Consider the following 20,202-nt stretch of genomic DNA (forward strand, 5'->3'; position numbering starts at 1 on the left):
CGAATAGTGACTTTACATGTTCAACATGATTTTTTAAATTTTCATAACTTTTTTATTTATGAACAGATTGACATGAAACAAACACTAAATGTTAAGCTAAGCTTGCCACAATATATTAATATAAACCACATCTAAATCGTATAAGCCGTTTCTGAGATTACCGTGTACAAACGCACAGACAAACACAAAAAGTCTGACAATCATTGTTTTGGGTGCTATTTACTTTGATAAAGATCTCAATAATATTTTATCTTTCAGCGACACGTTGGATTTTTATTATATGTAGTGATTAAATAAGATTTTTTATTATGTTACATAAGTCAAAAACTTAACGTTATATTATGTTATCTATACATATAATAAAATGGTAGGATAGTCAAAACTGTACATTGAATATTTTTTTAAAAGAATACTTGGGGTGTGATCTACAATCGATACCGAAGCAAAAATATAGTTTTTAGAATTTTTGTCTGTTTGTCTGTATGTATGTCCGGGATAAACTCAAAAAGTACTGCATGGATTTACTTCAAATTTGGCACGAATATTATTAAGAAGTCGGGTCAACATATAGGCTACAAATTATCACGCTATCACCTACGGGGAACGAGCAGTGATCCTTTATTTCTTCAACGCATTCTGTAACAACGTGTAATCTAACGACGCATATTTGAATGTTGTTATTATGTTAATAACCATGCTAGCTAGCTTCATACTATAAATAAAGACATTCTGTAGTATATTTAGTATCAGCATTGCACCCGTGCAAAGCCGGGGCGGGTTGCTAGTATAATATATTTTTGAAGTAAAACTTCTATACGCACGCTTGACTTGGGAAGTAAGTTGGTGAATGCGTGACGAGAGCGCTGCGAAAAGTGATCGGGCGAGGCGAACGGAAGATGAGAGGGAATATAAGTTAGATGGAGCTAAAGAAGTTTTACTTCAGTCGTGTTGTCAAAAGCACACTTGTTTTTTTTGCATACGTGAAACGCGTCAATCAAAAAGGATATTCTGTTATTTGTTTTTTTTTTATATTTTGGTATTTCAAACAAGCTTCTAATTAATTTTTATTATTTTTGTTAATTATATTTATGTAGACACTTAAAACTTTGTATGTAATAAAAATACAAATGTAAAATACGATTAAATACAAATAAAAAGGTCGATTACCCTAATATAAGAGTTAAATTTCATGTTCGAAAATTAAATTTAATAAACTTCGTTAAAAGCTTACTGTTGCTATTTTAACACTAACCTAATTTCAATATAATTAAGCCCTCAAATTAAACTTAGTATCAAAATACGTTTTACAACATCTTTGATGTGGTCAGGTTATTTTGGCTCACAAGTTTGAGAGCGTCGGCTACTAATTGGTAAATATACCGACAAACTTATATTCAATCGTAGTACCTTGAAATAAAGCTCATTATTGAGTAGCGGAAAAGTGTAATGTTTGATTAGGTGAGCGTGAGGTAAGAATTTGTTTGTATGATTTCATCGATTCTTCGTTGCGTTATTGTAATCGTTTAATGCAATTTTGTTCTTTAATATCTGTTAATAGCATCTATTTTTGAATAATATCGATCCACTTTTATTTAGATTATAGTTTTTTTAGATCTTATACATTTTTACTTATTAGGTGTTACTCATTGCTTCAAGCCTAAATCAATCTAACGATAAACAATGATCGTAGCAATTGGCTGATGCAAGTTTACACGCATATCTGTTCTAATAGAATAGGTCGGAAAAAAAAATTTCTTCGTATTTAGAAACTAGCGACCCTACCCCGCCGGCTTCGCACAGTTGCAAAAACTATCAGTGTTACTCTCCGATATTATGCATGTATTGTACATATAAGCCTTCCTCTGGAATCATTCTATTTACTAAAGAAAACCGCATCAAAATCCGTTGCGTAGTTTTAAACATCTAAGCATACAGACAGCGGTAAGCGACATCGTTTTATGCTATGTAATGATTCAAGGTAAAACTTTATATAATTTATTTACGTTAATTATAATATATATGTCGAAGGTAGTGACAGGATTACGTTGTTGTAGAAACTTTGGAACTTCTCATAAAAAAAAACATTAAAATCGGTTCAACCAGTCAAAAGTTCTGAAGTAACATTAAAAAAAATACAATCGAACTGAGAACCTCCTCCTCCTTTTTTGGAGTCGATTAAATAACCGCGATAATTCGTTTTGACAGTCCTCTTTTTATGTTAAGTTTACACTACCTACAGAATTCTGAAGAGACCGAAACAGATAGAAATCTGAGTGTACAAGATCGGAGCTGTATGGTAGATGCATTAAGATTAATAAATAGTACCCAGTCAGTATTTTTCGTATCATTCCATATCGTCCAATTGTTATAATCAAATGTGAGGTTTGACAATGATTATGATTATAACCCAGAAAATTTTCCAAATTTTTCCTTCACGCAGCTGCTTAGAATTCTTTTCATATTGTATGATAGCAAAACTTGTACTAATACTATTAGAGCTATACAAATTAAAAAATAAAACAAGTCATCAACTCAAAGCACTATATAATGCGTACAGTAATACAAAAGTGGTATAAGTAAGGCCATTGCAAGTTGACTTATTCTAAATCGCGCTATCAAAGTTTTTAAAATAAGTTCAATAAACACATCGTTCACTGACAATCAATCGGGATCCGTACGTCAGGGGAAACCAGTAGTTGTCAAGCTGGTCTAAATTGACAAAACGCACAGACGGAATTAACGAATTTATTAGCATAGGAATTTGTGCCTTTGAAACGGCCAATTCGCCCCTGACAAATTGGCAGTAAAGAGCCAATCGTGATCCCGGTTTTTTGCAATAAAATATAGACAAATAATAGATCTGCTTGATTGCGAATTGGGATTTGGGACTAAATTATATGCTTTATCTCCTGTGTTTTAAAATAAGCATCCTTAATATTTTATTCTGATTGTAATTACTTATAATTAATATGTATGGTTTTATGTTTACGTCTGATAGTACATATTTTGCGCCCCTCTTCCCACTAACAATTCTAGTCCTCTGCCCAAAGGTTGCCTGGACGAAATCTCTGTTTTAGCGATAGGGCCGCCTGTTGCAACCAATGCAACTTTACTCGTATTATTTTTGTTTACTGAATTATATTTTTGCTACTTTTTGTGTTGGTGTGCAATAAAGTGTAAATAAATAAATTAATACGTAACTTAAAAGAAAGTGATCCGAAATATAATATCCTATAAATCGATTATTTTATAGAATCATGGAAAGCCTAAAAAAGTGCATTCAGTTTTTTAACACACCCCTGCTTTTACCTTTTTCCCTTAAAGGGGCGGCAAATTAAAATGGTCCGGGGCGCTGAATCTTAAAATACGCCACTGACTATAGCGATACATGATTAAAACACATTTAAAACAAAGTAATGTTAACCGTGACACAATAACGTAAGCCGCAGTTACCAGATTTGGTAACCGCAGCTGTTCAATCAAATGCTTATTGCAATATCTACGACTACCCACGTTAGTTTTAATGAATTAAAATATTTCATATCTCGCTAAATGCTTCTTTATTCTTAGTTGGTGTAAAATTATGACTAATTATCCCCCCCCCCCCCTGCACTTGGTAATGATGCTGTTTTTTGCTCCAGGATTGCAAGTTCGAATCTTGCCCTGAGTCTGAGTGTAAAATTTATTTATTTGTGTATTTTTGAAGTTATATTTCTTTTGGCGCATAAGGGAAAAATTATGAGAGTAAATTTTTACCATGCGCGCGCAGACCGTCACGAAAAAAAACCGACACCCTGAAGTTAGCTAGTCAACGAAGAAGAGGTTAGTAAAGTGAAGTTAGCTAGCCAATGAAGAATGACTTTTTCGTGCGTACATAAGTACACACACACACACTTTTTCTATGTACATTATTATAACAAGAAAAAAAAAAATACAATATGTATGTATATCAGTCGACTGTAATCTAAAATCTGTATTTTATTTTCCACATTTAATTCCCCACCTTAGGACCAGACGGCCGTGTATGTCTAATACACTTATTTATTGATATATAATTTTAAAAAGTCAACTTTACTTTTTGTTTAACGCGAACACAGTATAAATCAGTAATTGTAAAACAAATAATGCAAAGAGGCCAGGCTTTCCTTCCACAGCTTTCACCAATAAAAACTATAATTTAACCTCGCGGCTAGCATCTTGTATCCGGGAAAGGCGCCTGTACGTTGTTAGCGAGTTGGATGCGTGGGAGTCGCCTGTACTTCTAACACTAAGAAACTGCATGCTAAACAATTAGGATTATTTCACTAGACCATATAAATGACATAGATATGATTTAATTACTCTGGCCATCATATCAGGATATCTGACTTAACATTTAACAATTCTATGATTTTTTTAAAAGTAGTTAACTTTTTTGATTATTCTTGTCAACAGAATCTATATATGTACCGAATCGATGGTAGCTTCACAATCTAACTTGACCAAGCCTTGTTGAGTAAGGAGTTTGATTTTGCAGACTATTGTATGGTATTATATTTATGCGACTTGAGGTAGCAAGTTTGTCTTATAATTAAGGTCCTTAGGAATAATTAAGATTTAGTTATTGCGGTTGCTGAAATATCCCACTGCTAGGCATAGGCCACTTTCCCCATGTAGGAGAATAATCAGAGCTTAATCCACCACGCTGCTCCAATGCTGGTTAGCGGATATATTCCCTACCGAGTGACGATCGCTATCAGGTGTACATGATAACAACAGGGACCGACGGCTTAATGTGCTCTCAGAGGCACACATCTTGGATATATTATTTAGATTCTTGGGAATAAATATTTATGAAGATAGCTTTTGTTGTAATTTTTCTAATGTTGTAATTTGTGAAGTTTACTTTGCACATATTTCTTCTGTTACGTAGCTATATAATTAGTTTTGAATGTGTAGGTATTTTGTTCATTAAGTTAAATAATAAAATCCACACCTCATAATTAACGACCCAGCAACTGCATTCATCTTAGGTCTCTTAGGAGTAAGATTAAACTACTTTTACTTAGATTTAAACCCTAGCTTCTCGCGGATATTATTTAACACTATTTAAGTTTGTTTTTCATCTTGTTTCAGATAAAACACATACATCATGGCCACAAAATCGTATAGCAAACACAAGGAGTACAAAGAGTACTCCAGCAGCGGAGGCGTAGTACCGTACACAGACGAACAATTCGGTAGGTCACTTTATATATTTCATTGTCACTTAATTGAATATAATAAATAATCTCATTTATCTATGGTAGTCTATACTAATATTATAAAGTTATTATAAAGTTCAGTTAAGTTTGTTTCTTTGAACGCGCTAATCTCAGGATCCACTGATTCAAATAGCAAAATTCTTTTTATGTTGGATAATCCAATTACCGAGGCAGGCTTTATGCTATATAACGTCATGCTACGACAAATAGGAGCTCGGTATTAATAAGAAATGTCAAGAAAATGGAAAAAATATTATTTTTTGAGACTTTCCGTTGTTTAAACTGCGTAAAAGGTTAAGGGCGCGTTCCCACTATGTCGTAACGATTAATTTATCATTGTACGACTGTCGTCTCTAGCTGTTCCAATTATAACGATTGTTTGTCATCAAAATTTTTTAACGTTTAGCGACTATCGTATATAGGTATTCCCATTAGATCGCGCGTCGTTGGACTTTTATCGTTTCACGGCAATCGCTTTGTGGCTTACACATCATTAGCAAGCTAAAAATCTACAGTCGCCTCTACGTCTACAGTGGCTACGATAGATTTGCCGTCACGATTTAGTCGTAACGATTTTTTATCGTTATACGACTGTCGTGCTAGCCGTTCCCACTGTCATGACAATCTGATAGTCACTGCAAAAAATGTCCTAGACGACAGTAAATCGTGTCATTCTATATGTGAACACTTCCATTTAAACATAAAGCCATGACACTTATAACTACACGATTTATCTATCGTCACGACAAAGTGTGAACGCGTCCTTAAGCTACCAAGAAACTACGTATTACGGAATTGATCACCATGTTTTATAAACATGTTATAAATACTTATCCAAATAAATAAGTTATTCATCACAAGTATTTCTCTTTGTACGAAATTGTGATTGACGTCATTTGATTTCAATGAATATCTTAGAAGTTATTATTGTTTTAAAATAACTCTGCAATAAATTAGTGATCACAAAAAATTAAAAGACCATTTTATTGCACTTGGCATGCAGCCAGGCATATGAATACTTACAAATGAAAAGACAAATTTATGAAAATAAACTTAATTTTCTATAGCATTTAATTTGGACGCATAATTTAGATGATGTAAATCAAATGACGCCGCGTTGCGCCGCGCTAAGGTGTACGTCACCACTCACCCGGGTTGCACAGTAATGGTTAAATTTTTTTTTGGCAAATCTATTCCTTAAATGAACGCGTGTGAACCCGCAGGGCACAGCTAGTATCTTATATATATGGCCAAGAATATTCAGATAAATATTATTATTATTTTATTATTTTTAGGAAAACTGACGGCTAGACAATTATATTATAGTATTGGAATTACTATTAAAAGCCCGATTTTATACTGTTAGGTAGACATTAAATAAAGTATAAGCTTAAAGGTATTGCGCTACAACGATCATACCCATTATTATTCAGTTAACTGCACAACTTTCAAATATAGTCTTAAGTAATTATTATTAATAAAGAAACAAAATAAAGAACTTATTAAGAAACAAAAGCCGATATTCGAATCTAAAGTACTCTCTGGCCACGTGTATGACTGACCGTGCTCCAGGCACATTGACGACTAATGTTGTGTTGGTTAACTTTGCATCAAACCTGACAGTCAAGTTTGAATTGTGTTTCGATCTGATGTTTTGGCATCGTTTCTCATCTGAGTGGTTTTTTTAGGTCTCAGATAAAACGTGAATTTGACGATCACGCCTGCCAATATCATACAACATACGTAGTAAGCTCCAACCTAATCTAAATGTGGGGTTATTTTGGTCCAAATGTAGAACACTTACAGACTTTGTTAAGTTCAATTCAAAATTATTAATATAAAAATGTCCATCCACAGATATGATAAAATCCGAACTCTTGCCGAAGGGCAGTAAACTGGACTCTTTGGGGCGGAGTGGAGTGGGTACCAGAGAGTACCACTATGAGTACAAGGAGGAGAAACTACCTTCGGGAAAGTACGACAGAAAGGATCTGCACACGGTTGAGGTGAGACTATTAATAATAATTATCGTCGTTAGATTGATACGAAAAGTTCTTGAACCATATAATGTAAAACGGAATGTGCCTTTTTTCACGTTTTCTGTCATTGTTTCTCCTGTTTGGTCTGTATTTTCTTTGGGGGATACTATTTAATATTTTAACTGAGGTAGAGCACAGTAGGAAATATCCTGGTCAAAATATGGAGTAGCCCGACTGGGGTAGTACCTCGACAGTTATGGTTTCATTAGAAAACTTTCTTTCGTAAAACTAAAAATATTCGTTTAATTTAGCACTAGCACATCCTGTTAGGTTTTTTATGATACTTATATTGACGAGTTTAAGAAAAACCTTCCATAATTAAATTTGAAGCGATACATTATAGGAATACACGATCCCTCCAAAGACCGTACCGAAAGCGGCTGAGTCCAGCACCTACTACTACGAGAGGGAAGAGAGAGAATTGCCCGCCATCACGACTGGTACCAGAACTTACAACTACGAGACAAGTGGTCCTAGTCCTACACCAGGTAAGCGGAGTATTTTATTGTAATATTTTGCCAATACATTACAGCCTATACATTACAGCCTATACAGTCCACTGCTGGACATAGGCCTCCACAAGTTTACGCCAAAAATAACGTGAACTCATGTGTTTTGCCCATAGTCACCACGCTGGGCAGGCGGGTTGGTGACCGATAATGTATTTTGCCAATAATGTCGTATTTTGTGCAGTGGAATATAATGTATATTTGGTCTGAATCGGAATGTTTATGATTGACTTAGGTAAGAAAGGCGATGACGCCTTATAAGAAAAGGTTAGAAAAAAATAATATAAGCGCAAATTAAAAACTGATTGAAATGAAGACGTCAATAGACTTAAGGTCATAGACAGAATCAGGCTCTAACTTTACGCTTACCTGATTTTTGTCTTCATCCAGATAATAATAAAAGGCTAAAATTATTTTATAAGAGAAAAAAAAAAAACGAAAATAACTTATTTTGATGACTGCATGCACAATGGCAAACCTCTGTTATTTTATTTATATGAAATTCCTTTTGATATTTCAGGATACTCCAAAGTAAAAAGCTCAAAGGTGACAAAAGAGATGACTCAAAACGTTGAAGAGCTAGACTCATTGCTTGACGATTTGCAGAAGGACCAGGAGCGGCAGCTGTACAAGAGTTAGTTTTATACGATTATTTTGTATAACTGGGATGGCAAAAAGTGTAGGGTCCATCTGATGGTAGGAGATTACCATAGCCTTTTGAAACCCGTATTATCAAGAATATCGTAAGCATGTTGCCAAACATACTCCTACAGTCTAATCATCCTCAAGAGCTCTGGCCACCTTACTCACCACAGGAACACACCACTACTTAAAAGCAATATTTTTTGGCTGTGATCTTCGGCAAGTATACTTCCCCAGTCGGCCTGCACCAGATTCTCAAAAATCCTACATTATCTATATGATATTGATATTATAGTTCAAAGTAAGAATAAAATTATAACTGATGACATAATATTTATTTTTTTACAGGTGGATACACTTCTGATACGGCTGAAAGCACTTCATTTGACTACAAGAAAGGGTAAGTAACATTTAATAAAACAAAACTTAGTTTAACCAATTTTCTGGGTAAAAATGGTTATTACTCTTTATTGTACAGTTTTGACCTCAATACTGAAGACATTGTTATAGCACGGACGCGGAGCACGAAGAATTTCATACAATGACCTTTTGGCCTACTGCCAGTGGTTCTCAAAATTTTATATAAAGTACGAAGCTTTAAAAAATCGGTAGAGCTTAGAATGTGGAATGTCTTAGAACTCGTTGTTTGCACACTACACTAAATTTATGCTGTCTGTCCGTGGATCGTTCTAGTCACAGAATAAAATATCCTGTTGGTGAATAAGGTGACCAGAGCTCCTGGGGGGATTGGGGATTGGGTCGGCAACGCGCTTGCGATGCTTCTGGTGTTGCAGGCGTCTAAAAGCTACGGTAATCGCTAACCATCAGGTGAGCCGTACGCTTGTTTGCTGACCTAGTGGCATTAAAATTTTTTTTTTTGTTTAATCATAGAAAATAACTTATATATAAGTTATAAGTATGTATATATAACTATGTGTACAATTTGGGGGCTATACTTTGTATATGCAAAAAAAAAAATCTTAGATCTGTTGCTGTATGAAAAAAGACACCAATAAACACACATTCGCATTTAATATAAGTATTGTTAACTTTTGACTTAAATTAAAAATGAAAAACGATGAATCTTGTGACTTAAATTTGGTAAAAAAAATAAAAGTAAAAAGGTTGACAATCTGTGAATACAGCTGTCACTACACCTGTGTGAGCGCAACGGCAATATGTTTATACGCGAGCGACAAATACCAAAGATGAGGGGTCAATGTACGAAATTCTTCGTGCTCCGCGTCCGTGCTATATACGAGTTTAGCCTATAGGCTTCCTGGGGAAATGGACTATCTAACATCAAAAACAATTCTTCAATTCGAACCGTGTGAAATCGCGGGGCACAGCTAGTTATATTATACACATGACAGCACGTTTTTTAAGTAATTGTATTTTTTCAAACAACCAGGTCGGCAAATATGCGTATGGCTCACCTAATGGTAAGCGGTTGCCGTAGCCTATTGACTCCTTTAACACCAGAACCGTAGTAGTTGCCGACTCAGGGGTCGGACTCTCCCCATGAGCTCTGACCACCTTTGTTCACCACAGGAGAACAACATTGCTTATGGCTGAGATCTTCTGTCAGGTTGAGGTACTTTCCCAGACGGGCTGTTCCAAATTTTGTGTATAAAATTTCCTACTGTGCCCCCTCAGTTAAAGGGTTCCGATTAGATAAAAAACTGTGACGTCGTATTGTGCTTCCAGAACTCCAGTCAAGGCTCCATCTAGTGGCTACTCGACCCTGAAGCATGAGGAACGCGTGGAGTCTTCCTCATGGGGTTCTCCGGCGCCTGTGAGGCAGACCGAGCTGAGGCAGGAGATCTTCCGTGAGGAGAAGACGGGTAATTAGGCATTATATAGACTTTATACGCCATCAGCTACAACCCAGATAAAGACCAGGGCTAAGTTGAGGGCAAGATAACAGGCTAAATGAAAGGCTGCAGCCCCCAGATAACATAGGAACGAAATGATAAACGATTTTTTCAGTCGATGATAACGAAAATTTATTGCGAATAAATAAAGTAAAAATAACCTCACTTTAACCAGATTTTACAGAGAACCTCTTAAACCACTTAAGATCGCCCATCCATCATTGTCATTGGGCTAGATTCTAGTCCGTGGTCTGATAACTTTTAATTTGGTTCAGGGTTGCCATTCCAGTGTCTTTGGATCGAAATTTCCATTGGGTTTACTAACTACATATGTTATAATGAATTACTAATATATTTAGTTATAACTATATAAAAATGATTTCCGCCAGAATCCCGCGTGGTACCGTCTCAAGTGTCGCCCGCGCTGCCACAAGTGGTGCCACCAGTAGTGTGCTCGCACTGCCACTGTGTGCCCTCCACTGCCACTGTAAGTGTTTATTATATTAATATATTCGATTTATTCAGCCTGTAACATACCACTGCTGGGCATAAAATTTCTCCGGATAGTTTGAACTTAATCCACACGCAATACAAATATGTACAAAAATACATATTAATTCTGTTACGTAATTTTATTTGGTTGTGACTGTCTCTTGTTTTATACTATATTGCCTCGGGGTTATGCCGTGAACATATTTAAGGAAATTCATATTGATACTTATCTGTCTATGGTAGGCAATTTAATGTTTGTATGTTTTTTGAAAACAGTTGACTGTTATCACGATGATGACAGATGACTGACGATGGTGGAAACTGTAAAAGATTCTTTAGAAAAGTTACCATAGCAGCCATGTAAAAATAAAACCTTGTTCCATAGCTGCCCCGCGCGGGCACCCCCATGAACAAGGTGACCACGACGGTGAAGACGTACACGTACGAGGTGCCCGCCGATACAGACCCCACCACCGTGCCTATCCCCACCGACACCCGCTACGAGCACCACCACCACCTCGAGTGAGTACCACACCATGACACCCCCATGAACAAGGTGGTCACGATGGTGAAAACGGTGAAGAAGTAAAATATAAAAGTTTTAACCCTGTTTGGATACATAAATATGATGCACGTCATGACCAGATTTAGAATTGCTGGTCTAAAATTAAACTACTGTAAAAAAACGCATGCCGTATTACAAAAATTTCAAAAAAACTCGTCGTGACCTAAAATAGCCAGTCTTAACCGCTCACTATATATCCCCAGCACCACCACCAGCAGCGTCAGCCCCTCCCCGGCCAAACTGGTGGCGCCCCCCAGTGGCGGCTGCCAGTACTGCTCGCACTGCAACACTCGTCGAGAATTCCGCTCCACGCACACCACTGACGGTAACTGTATAACATTTATTTATACAGTATTACTGTTTACACTTGTTACCTTCTAACTTTCATTACCTTCCAGTCAGTACCGAGTAAAAAATACTATTATTACCATACACGGATATAATAATAAAAAATATACAATTATTGCATTTTCATTATCCTTAGCTGTGTGGTTACGGAATTAAAGAATATAGCCACCCCCCTTCTTCCCGTCGGTGTCGTAAGAGGCGGCTAAGGAATAACACAGTTCCGCTACCACGTAGGAACTTAAAAAGGCGACTGTTGGCGGGATAACCATCCAACTGCCGGCTTTGAAACACACAGGCCGAAGACGGGCAGCAGCGTCATCGGTGCGACAAAGTCAGCCCTACGGTCACCAACCCGCCTGCCCAGCGTGGTGACTATGGGCAAAACACACGAGTTCACACCATTTTTAGCTCGAATTCGTGGAGGCCTATGTCCCGTAGTGGATTGCGATAGGCTGATGTGATGTGTGATACTTGACAGTTCTCTTAATATAGAAAGAAATAGCTGTGACTAATAATATAAAGAGGTTTATTAACAAAAACACGATGGTGACATAGCAATGGTGAAGTATAACATAAAATTTTAGACCCCATATTTTTATTAAGATAATCTGTGAAGCGTGGTTTTCAGCACTCACTTAAATTTGGTGACTACAACTCACAATATAAATATTTTATACACACACGGTCGTCTGTTCCTATGTTAAGCAACTTAATGCTTGTGTTACAGATAATAGCCGACTGTTATATCCATTTTTTTATAAATATACATGGAAATAATACATATATAAACACACATATTAACCCAGACTCACAATATAAAAGTAAAGTGCAGTAAAAGTGTTGAACTCGACTAGCCCGTTGGCGCAGTTTCTAGTGACCCTTCTTTCTGCTCCGAGGGTTGTGGGTTCGATTCTCACCCCGAGTCTGGGTGTAATATAAATATTTATTTATATATTTATATATGTATTATTTATAAGTATGTTTATCGGAAAAAGAAATATGTAGCTATACCAGTCGGCTGTTGCCTATAACACAAACATTAAGTTGCTTAATTTAGAAACAGACGACCGTGTGTGTATTGTGTAAATATTTATTTATGAACTAACTGTTAACATGAACGCCTACAAATAATTGACCGTGTGTCGCCCACAGAGCGCTCCAGCGAGCGCGTGGCGGTGTCTCCCGCACGCGAGCCGCACAATGGACACGGCCCTCATGTAAGAAAGTGTTTTAGTGTTCATCTCAAGGGGTTACATCTAGACAGCTGAAATAATACCATGTCACTGCGATTTTTTCGTCAGAAAATGATCGCTGGTACTCTTTAGGTTTTTTTTTGTAAAGTTATAGAGTATATTTTCGACTTAATTATAATAATTCTTAGAGCTAAATCTACCCCCACAGGGTCCATCAACGTACAAGTACAGCGAGACGACGTACTCGTCTCACGGAGGCCCCTCCCCCTCCCCGGCGCTCTCCCCCTCCCCTTCGCCCTTCCCACGCGCCGCCACCCCCTCTGGGGGTACGCAGCAACCCCCTAAGAAACTTGATGATCTGATGGCTGACTTTCCTGAAGCGGTGAGTGATAAATTAATGTTTACGTTGTTGGTATTTATAATTTACGTTACATACAAGTACTTTTGTTGTTTCCATGGAATTAGCGTTGCAAAATTTGTGCAAATAACCTCATGTTTCAAGATGGTTCCAGTATTCATGTTTACATATGGAACCTATATGAAATTTAGAATATAGTAATATATAATAGTATCCATTTGAATAAGTTTTGATTTTAGTAATTTTCTCTAGTAGATAGTAGATTGGCACCTTCAGGACTACTATTAGACAGCTGTACTTGAATAATATTTCCTATTGTAAAATTATATATATTAACTAGCCCCCCCCCGTTATAACTTAGGGGTATGAAAAATAAATCTTGCTCGATTCTCAGACCTAGCCGATATGCACGCAAAATTTCATAAAAATCGGTCCAGCCATTTCGGAGGAGTAATGTAACTAACATTGTAACACGAGAATTTTATAGTTACATAAGCTTATGGATTTATCAGTAGATAGCGATCCAGAATTGGACAAATATGGTCGATAACGTAAACACATTCAGTTTTAATTCCAACAGATGTAACAAAGTGTCGCAATACAAAACAATAAATATAAATAAGTATGTCGACAATTTCCAGAGGTTCCCGACCCAGCCCGATGGCGTGGTGCGTCGTAAGGTAGAAGTACAAAGTTCGAGCAGCACCCACGACACCAACAACGCCAACAACGCCAACACCCCCAGCAAGGGCACGCTGGTGGGCAGCAAGAACGTGGCGGGCCCCGCCGTGTACTACCCCCCCGGACACACCCCCTTCGCCAAGAAGGACGCGCCCGCTGGTGGCTACCAGTCTAGCGTTAGTGCCCTTTGTGTACTATTTTCTCATAAATGCGCCTAATTTGTTATTTTTTATTTTATGTTAGCCCAGCTGATCCGATGATTTCTTTTTTCGATTTTTTCAAATTGTTTTTTTATATATTAATCGTACAGAACGATTTTATATATTTACTTTTTGAGGGTATTTTGAAAAGTCCGAAACAAATATTCATTAACTGTGTTGTTCGGCTCTTAAAATTTTCATAAAAACTGGTACAACATTTTTTTCTTCATTAATATATTCGCTGTCCCCGGGCAATAAAGCGGTAATATCAAAAATCAAATTTTACAGGAGAAATAAAAGAAGCTAATTTGTTTATAGTGCAGTGTACAGTGATCCAAAACAGACGTTCAATATGTCAAATGAAAGCTATTTTTTTACCAATTTAAGCTTTTAAAAATAATTTTTTAAAAACAAATCGTATAATTTTTTAATGAAATAATTAAAAAAATGTATAATACAATTCATAGATGATACTATTTTAATTGCAAGATCATTAACAATTACTGTAAAGATGTTCACCGGTTTTTTGTGTTATTTTTCTTAGAGTAATGCAATAATACATAGCTTAGTCGTAAGAGAATTATCCATGCAATAAAACGGTTATTGTCATTTATTCTAACGAAATATTAATAAAAAAAACTGAAAAAAATAAGAGTGATAGATTGATACTCAGAGAAGCCAAAAATTAAATAACATTAAAAAGGGTGTAACCGGCGTATACCGCTTTATTGCCCGGGGCCAGCGAATTATCATGACATAGTATAAAACAAAGTCGCTTCCCGCTGTCTGTATCCTTAGATCTTTTAAACTACGCAACGGATTTTGATGCGGTTTTCTTTAGTAAATAGAGTGATTCCAGAGGAAGGTTTATATGTATAACACATGCATAATATAGTAGAGGAACAATGATAGTTCTTGCACCCGTGCGAAGCCGGGGCGGGTCGCTAGTAGATAATAAATATAATATGATACTTTACATTAGGATAACAAGGTTCCACAACCACCTTGGAACTTAAGAAGCCGACCGATGGCGGGATAACCATCCAACTGCTGGCTTTGAAATACACAGGCCGAAGACGGGCAGCAGCGTCTTCGGTGCGACAAAGCCAGTACTGCGGTCACCAACCCGCCTGCCCAGCGTGGTGACTATGGGCAAAACACATGAGTTCACGTTATTTTTGGCGTAAACTTGTGGAGGCCTATGTCCAGCAGTGGACTGTATAGGCTGTAATGATGATGATACTTTACATTTGATAGGCAATGATGCAAGGCGGAGGGGCCTACGCGTCTGGGCGCGGCATGTACGAGTACGAGTCTGGTTCTAGAAGCAAAGAGAAGCACTCGGAGAAGAAGACCGCGGTCCCCATCTGTCTGCCGCTGTGCTGCGCCATGCCCTGCGTCATTATGTGAGGACAGGCGGACGTACAAATATATATATATAATAAATATTTGAACCCAGAGAGCAGAGCTGCTGTACTTGGGTAAAAGGGCAGTAAACTATAAAATTCAATATCTGAGAAAAATGTCATAATTTTGTAACTTAATGAATGGTATTAGGTTTATGTAAATTAAATAGATAACTAAATATTTTTAACACACACACACACAGTTCAAAACATACTTATATTGAATTGAGGTAGGGCACAGCAAAAAAAATCCTACTCAAAATATGGAGCAGCCCGACTGGGGAAGTACCTCGACCTTACCGAAGATCACAGCTAAATAATACTATTTTCAAGCAGTATTGTGTTCCTGTTGGTGAGTAAGGTGACCAGAGCTCCTGGGGGGATTGGGGATTGGGTCGGCAACGCGCTTGCGATGCTTCTGGTGTTGCAGGTGTCTATAGGCTACGGTAGTCGCTTACCATCAGGTGAGCCGTACGCTTGTTTGCCGACCTAGTTATATGAAAAAAAAAATTAATAAAGGCTTAGTAAAGTAGGTTAATTAATTGAAGAGATGTTCTATTTAACAACTAATAGTTATAATAGTGTAAGAACCGATTACTGCCTTCTACCTAAGGACCGCATCTTTTGCTTTTGAGCAAATTGTGACTTTAAAACATAAGAGATGAATACATTTTCAATTAATTCTAGTTGATAACGACATTTTCTTAATAATAAAAAAATTAACAAAACGAATTGCATCATTTTTAGATTAAAAATGTAAATTATAACATTTTGTGTAGTGATTACTTAACTTTTCAATATCGATTCTATTAAATTTACATTATATATAAAAGTGGATATAAGCAAATAAATTAAAGCACATCTATTACAGACAATTTCTAATTTATTTACAAGACATCAATGAAATGGAACCAGTCGCTTAGACGCAAGGAATGTTCTTAGTTTTTATTGAATAAAATACCTGATACTGAAAGACATGAAAATTAAAAAAATTTTGATGTGACAATGTCTAATAAATCGATGAACGCCGGCGGCATGCACGAAAAAGGATGACTTATTGCGTTACGCTCGTTGTCCTGTTACGTTCGGTGATAGTATATGATATACTATCACTCGACTGGCCTATACGTACAAGGAGATGTTTTGTTATGACGTTGTCACGTTAAACTATCGTCCGTAAACCAACTTTACAAACAACCAATTTTTTTTAATTCAAATAGACTTCAAAAGCACTTTTTATAAATTATATTACATTCGTTTTGAATTAATTGATTGTAGTTAAAGTGGAGCCACAGATTCGAAATGTATATCATGCAGAGAAGAGTCCGCAAGAAACTCCGCAATTACTTAAAAAAAAAAAAAAAAACTATCACTGTCAATTATTACCATATTACAAAATTATGTTTTAATTTAATAACATTGCTTGTATCCACTCTGCAGGTATATCAAAATAAAATTAAATATTTATACGAAAATGTTATCAAAAATAAACATATTATGACTTGTTTTGTTAAAATGTAAGCAACGCGGATAAAGAATTTATTTAAATCATTTTTTTATACAAATGTGTTATGATTAGCTTTGTAAATACGTAATTGTGTGACAATTACAAAATATTAATGTAACGAATTTTAATTTTTTTTTATCTGTATTTTCAATCAAAGCGTGTTATATGTAATATTGTACGGTATAAGCTATAAAGTTTTACTATACATATATTTGTTTAAGCTATATTTGAAGCAATAATCGTGCCATTAATGATATTGATATGTTGTCCGTGCAAGTGTCTCGTGTCCCGTGTAAAAATTATATTTTTAATAATAAAATTATTAACTTAATTTTTGTTTTATTTTTTTTTTTCTTAATCTTAATAAATTACTAATTGTGTTTTGTTTTCGTTTGCTCGCAAAACATAAACATATAATAATATTTTTTTTTAAATATCAATTTAGAAAATGTTTGCATACATAAATCAATTTTGAACATATTCTTCATATATTGAGTATGTTTGTAGTCTTATATGTATGTATTATATAAACATATTATATACAGTGCGGAAACTCCTCAATGTCTATAGGTAAGACCGTTGTCTACGACATACGTTCGTGTCCCTTTGACGATATCTTCCAAGATGTCTTTACATTTCAAGTTTTTTGGAATTATTATTAAGGCTATGATTACGATACACAAACTCTGAAATACTTTTGAGACATCTTTAAAATTCGGACTACAACAAGGAGACCGTATTGAACTGCATGTGCACGTATATCTAAAAGGAAATATAATAAAAGGAAATTAAGCAATGTGCGTAATGATAATATGATACGTCACTCGTCCTGTGTTGAGATATTCTAAATCACGCTATCAAAGTTTTTGAAAAACATTGCAATAAACACAGTCCGCATAACGTCGGGGACCGGCAGGGCCGCGGCCTTGGCGGGGGAAGCAGTTCGTCAAGCTGCGCTAACTTGGCTTATGAACGCACAAAGCTAAAGCAATATAGCTAAGGCTTATCTTAATTTCTAGCTACACGTGGCCAGTGTGGCTAGAGGATAAAGGGGCCTACTCAAAGCACTGCCTGCAGGGCCCTGCTTGCAGTGCCACTGCCGATCGTATTGTATGTATGCATGCAGGGCCGATATTTTAATTGTTCACCCTGTCGCAGGGCCGCAGTGTCGTTCTGCCAGCCCGACACACGATCTCCCCACTCCGTAAACTGCAATCAGGGACATGTGTAGCTCGGTCGGGCCGATTTAGACCACCATTTTGTTTACGTCGGTACATTGCGACGTTTGTCTACTCTATTTGACCTGGGGTTTGTCTTGTCAGTGGTTGTCATTTAGCAATTAATCAGTTAGTTGGTGGTTAGTTGGTTTGGTTTTATTATATTATTTGTTTGGCTCTGTTTTCTTCAAGAAAAATGAGCCAGCGAGAAAAAGATGTGTGGAGGGACGTAATCTAATTGTATAGGGATTTGCCATGTCTTTGGAAAACTAACCACGATCATTATCATAACAAAGATATGCGGTCGCAGGCTATGTGGCTTTTACATGAAAAATATAAAACTTTTTTACACCAGTGCTTCCTTTTTTTCTTTTGAACGCTACAAGTACTCAATACAGTCAAACCCAATGCTATTTTTTGGTGTTTGAATAATGTAGGAGCCATTTATAAAAACTGACGAATTTAGGCAAGGACAAAGAGAACACAAGTGAACACGACAACGTATGCCGCGTAAATGATTTGCAGTGCTTTGTGGAGCAACATCCTCTGCGGCAGTAACTGCAAGCAGGCCCTGCAGGCAGTGCTTTGAGTAGGCCCCTTAAGACACACCCCGCCTGCTCTTGTTCCCACGCTGCTATGTATACACGCATATCCATATATGTGTGTGTATACACTTTTGTACTTACCGTCACTCTTTGATTGTGTGTTGCAATGTCGGGGTAACATTGATTTAGTACCTAGATGTTATCTAAGTACTTTAAGGCAACAATGAAATTAGGTTTTTTTTTTTGAGGACAGCAGTAAATATCCTCAAATTTGGAGCAGTCTGGCTGAGGAAGTACTGCATTAGGACCTTACAGTAGATCTCAGCTAAATAACACGTTAAAGTATAGTGGTGTTCCTGCGGTGAGTAAAGTAGGCTCCTGGCGAGGTTGCGGTAACCGCTAATTGACGAACGCATGTTTGACACTAGTACCAAATATGTATATTTAATTAAAATTAAAAAATAATTAAGTATTCTTATACCGTAAATTAAATAAAAATTATGACAGAAACAATGCAGATATTGTATTTTTAACCGACTTCCAAAAAAGGAGGAGGTTCTCAATTCGACTGTATATATTTTTTTAATGTATGTTACTTCAGAACTTTTGACTGGGTGGAGCGATATTGTCAAATTTTCTTTTAATCGAAAGGTGGCGTGTGTCATTTGGTCCCATTTAAATTTGTTTGAGATCTAACAATAACTTTTCGAGTTATATCTAATAATGCGTTTTTACTTGACGCTTTTTTCGTCGATCTACGTTGTATTATACCGCATAACTTTCTACTGGATGTACCGATTTTGATAATTATTTTTTTGTTGGAAAGGCGATATCCCTAGTTTAGTACCATGATAAAGAAACTTGGATCTGATGATGGGATACCAGAGAATTTGAGGGAAACATACGCTTTTTAACCCGCGCAGCACCCCCGCGGAAAGGATCAGCTGTTTTTTTTTTAATCCTCATCAGAAGCAGATCGTCAAACACCCAAGTTAAACACTACAGGCCAATAAAACACCGTGCCGATATAAACCATCAACGCACGAAAAGTAAAAGAATCTAAGTGAATTGGTGCCATCAAAAATAAAATAAAATATCCTCAAATTTGGAGCAGTCTGGCTGAGGAAGTACTGCATTAGGACCTTACAGTAGATCTCAGCTAAATAACACGTTAAAGTATAGTGGTGTTCCTGCGGTGAGTAAAGTAGGCTCCTGGCGAGGTTGCGGTAACCGCTAATTGACGAACGCATGTTTGACACTAGTACCAAATATGTATATTTAATTAAAATTAAAAAATAATTAAGTATTCTTATACCGTAAATTAAATAAAAATTATGACAGAAACAATGCAGATATTGTATTTTTAACCGACTTCCAAAAAAG

General features: G+C 36.4%; 1 protein-coding gene across 1 annotated transcript in view; it reads left to right on the plus strand.

Moving 5' to 3' along the window:
* Positions 1 to 15,649, plus strand: part of LOC123666460 — a 39,733-nt gene extending 24,084 nt beyond the window's left edge. Inside the window, exons 2-14 of the mRNA XM_045600552.1 lie at positions 5,116 to 5,219; positions 7,101 to 7,249; positions 7,626 to 7,770; positions 8,312 to 8,425; positions 8,782 to 8,833; positions 10,141 to 10,277; positions 10,697 to 10,794; positions 11,185 to 11,321; positions 11,568 to 11,689; positions 12,865 to 12,929; positions 13,114 to 13,287; positions 13,905 to 14,120; positions 15,402 to 15,649. Coding sequence (XP_045456508.1) covers positions 5,132 to 5,219; positions 7,101 to 7,249; positions 7,626 to 7,770; positions 8,312 to 8,425; positions 8,782 to 8,833; positions 10,141 to 10,277; positions 10,697 to 10,794; positions 11,185 to 11,321; positions 11,568 to 11,689; positions 12,865 to 12,929; positions 13,114 to 13,287; positions 13,905 to 14,120; positions 15,402 to 15,554 — 1,650 coding nt within the window. The 5' untranslated portion in view covers positions 5,116 to 5,131 and the 3' untranslated portion in view covers positions 15,555 to 15,649. The remainder of the gene's footprint in view (positions 1 to 5,115; positions 5,220 to 7,100; positions 7,250 to 7,625; positions 7,771 to 8,311; positions 8,426 to 8,781; positions 8,834 to 10,140; positions 10,278 to 10,696; positions 10,795 to 11,184; positions 11,322 to 11,567; positions 11,690 to 12,864; positions 12,930 to 13,113; positions 13,288 to 13,904; positions 14,121 to 15,401) is intronic.
* The last annotated feature ends 4,553 nt before the right edge of the window (positions 15,650 to 20,202 follow it).

Source organism: Melitaea cinxia, chromosome 26, assembly GCF_905220565.1.
Source record: "Melitaea cinxia chromosome 26, ilMelCinx1.1, whole genome shotgun sequence".
Lineage (NCBI taxonomy): Eukaryota > Metazoa > Arthropoda > Insecta > Lepidoptera > Nymphalidae > Melitaea > Melitaea cinxia.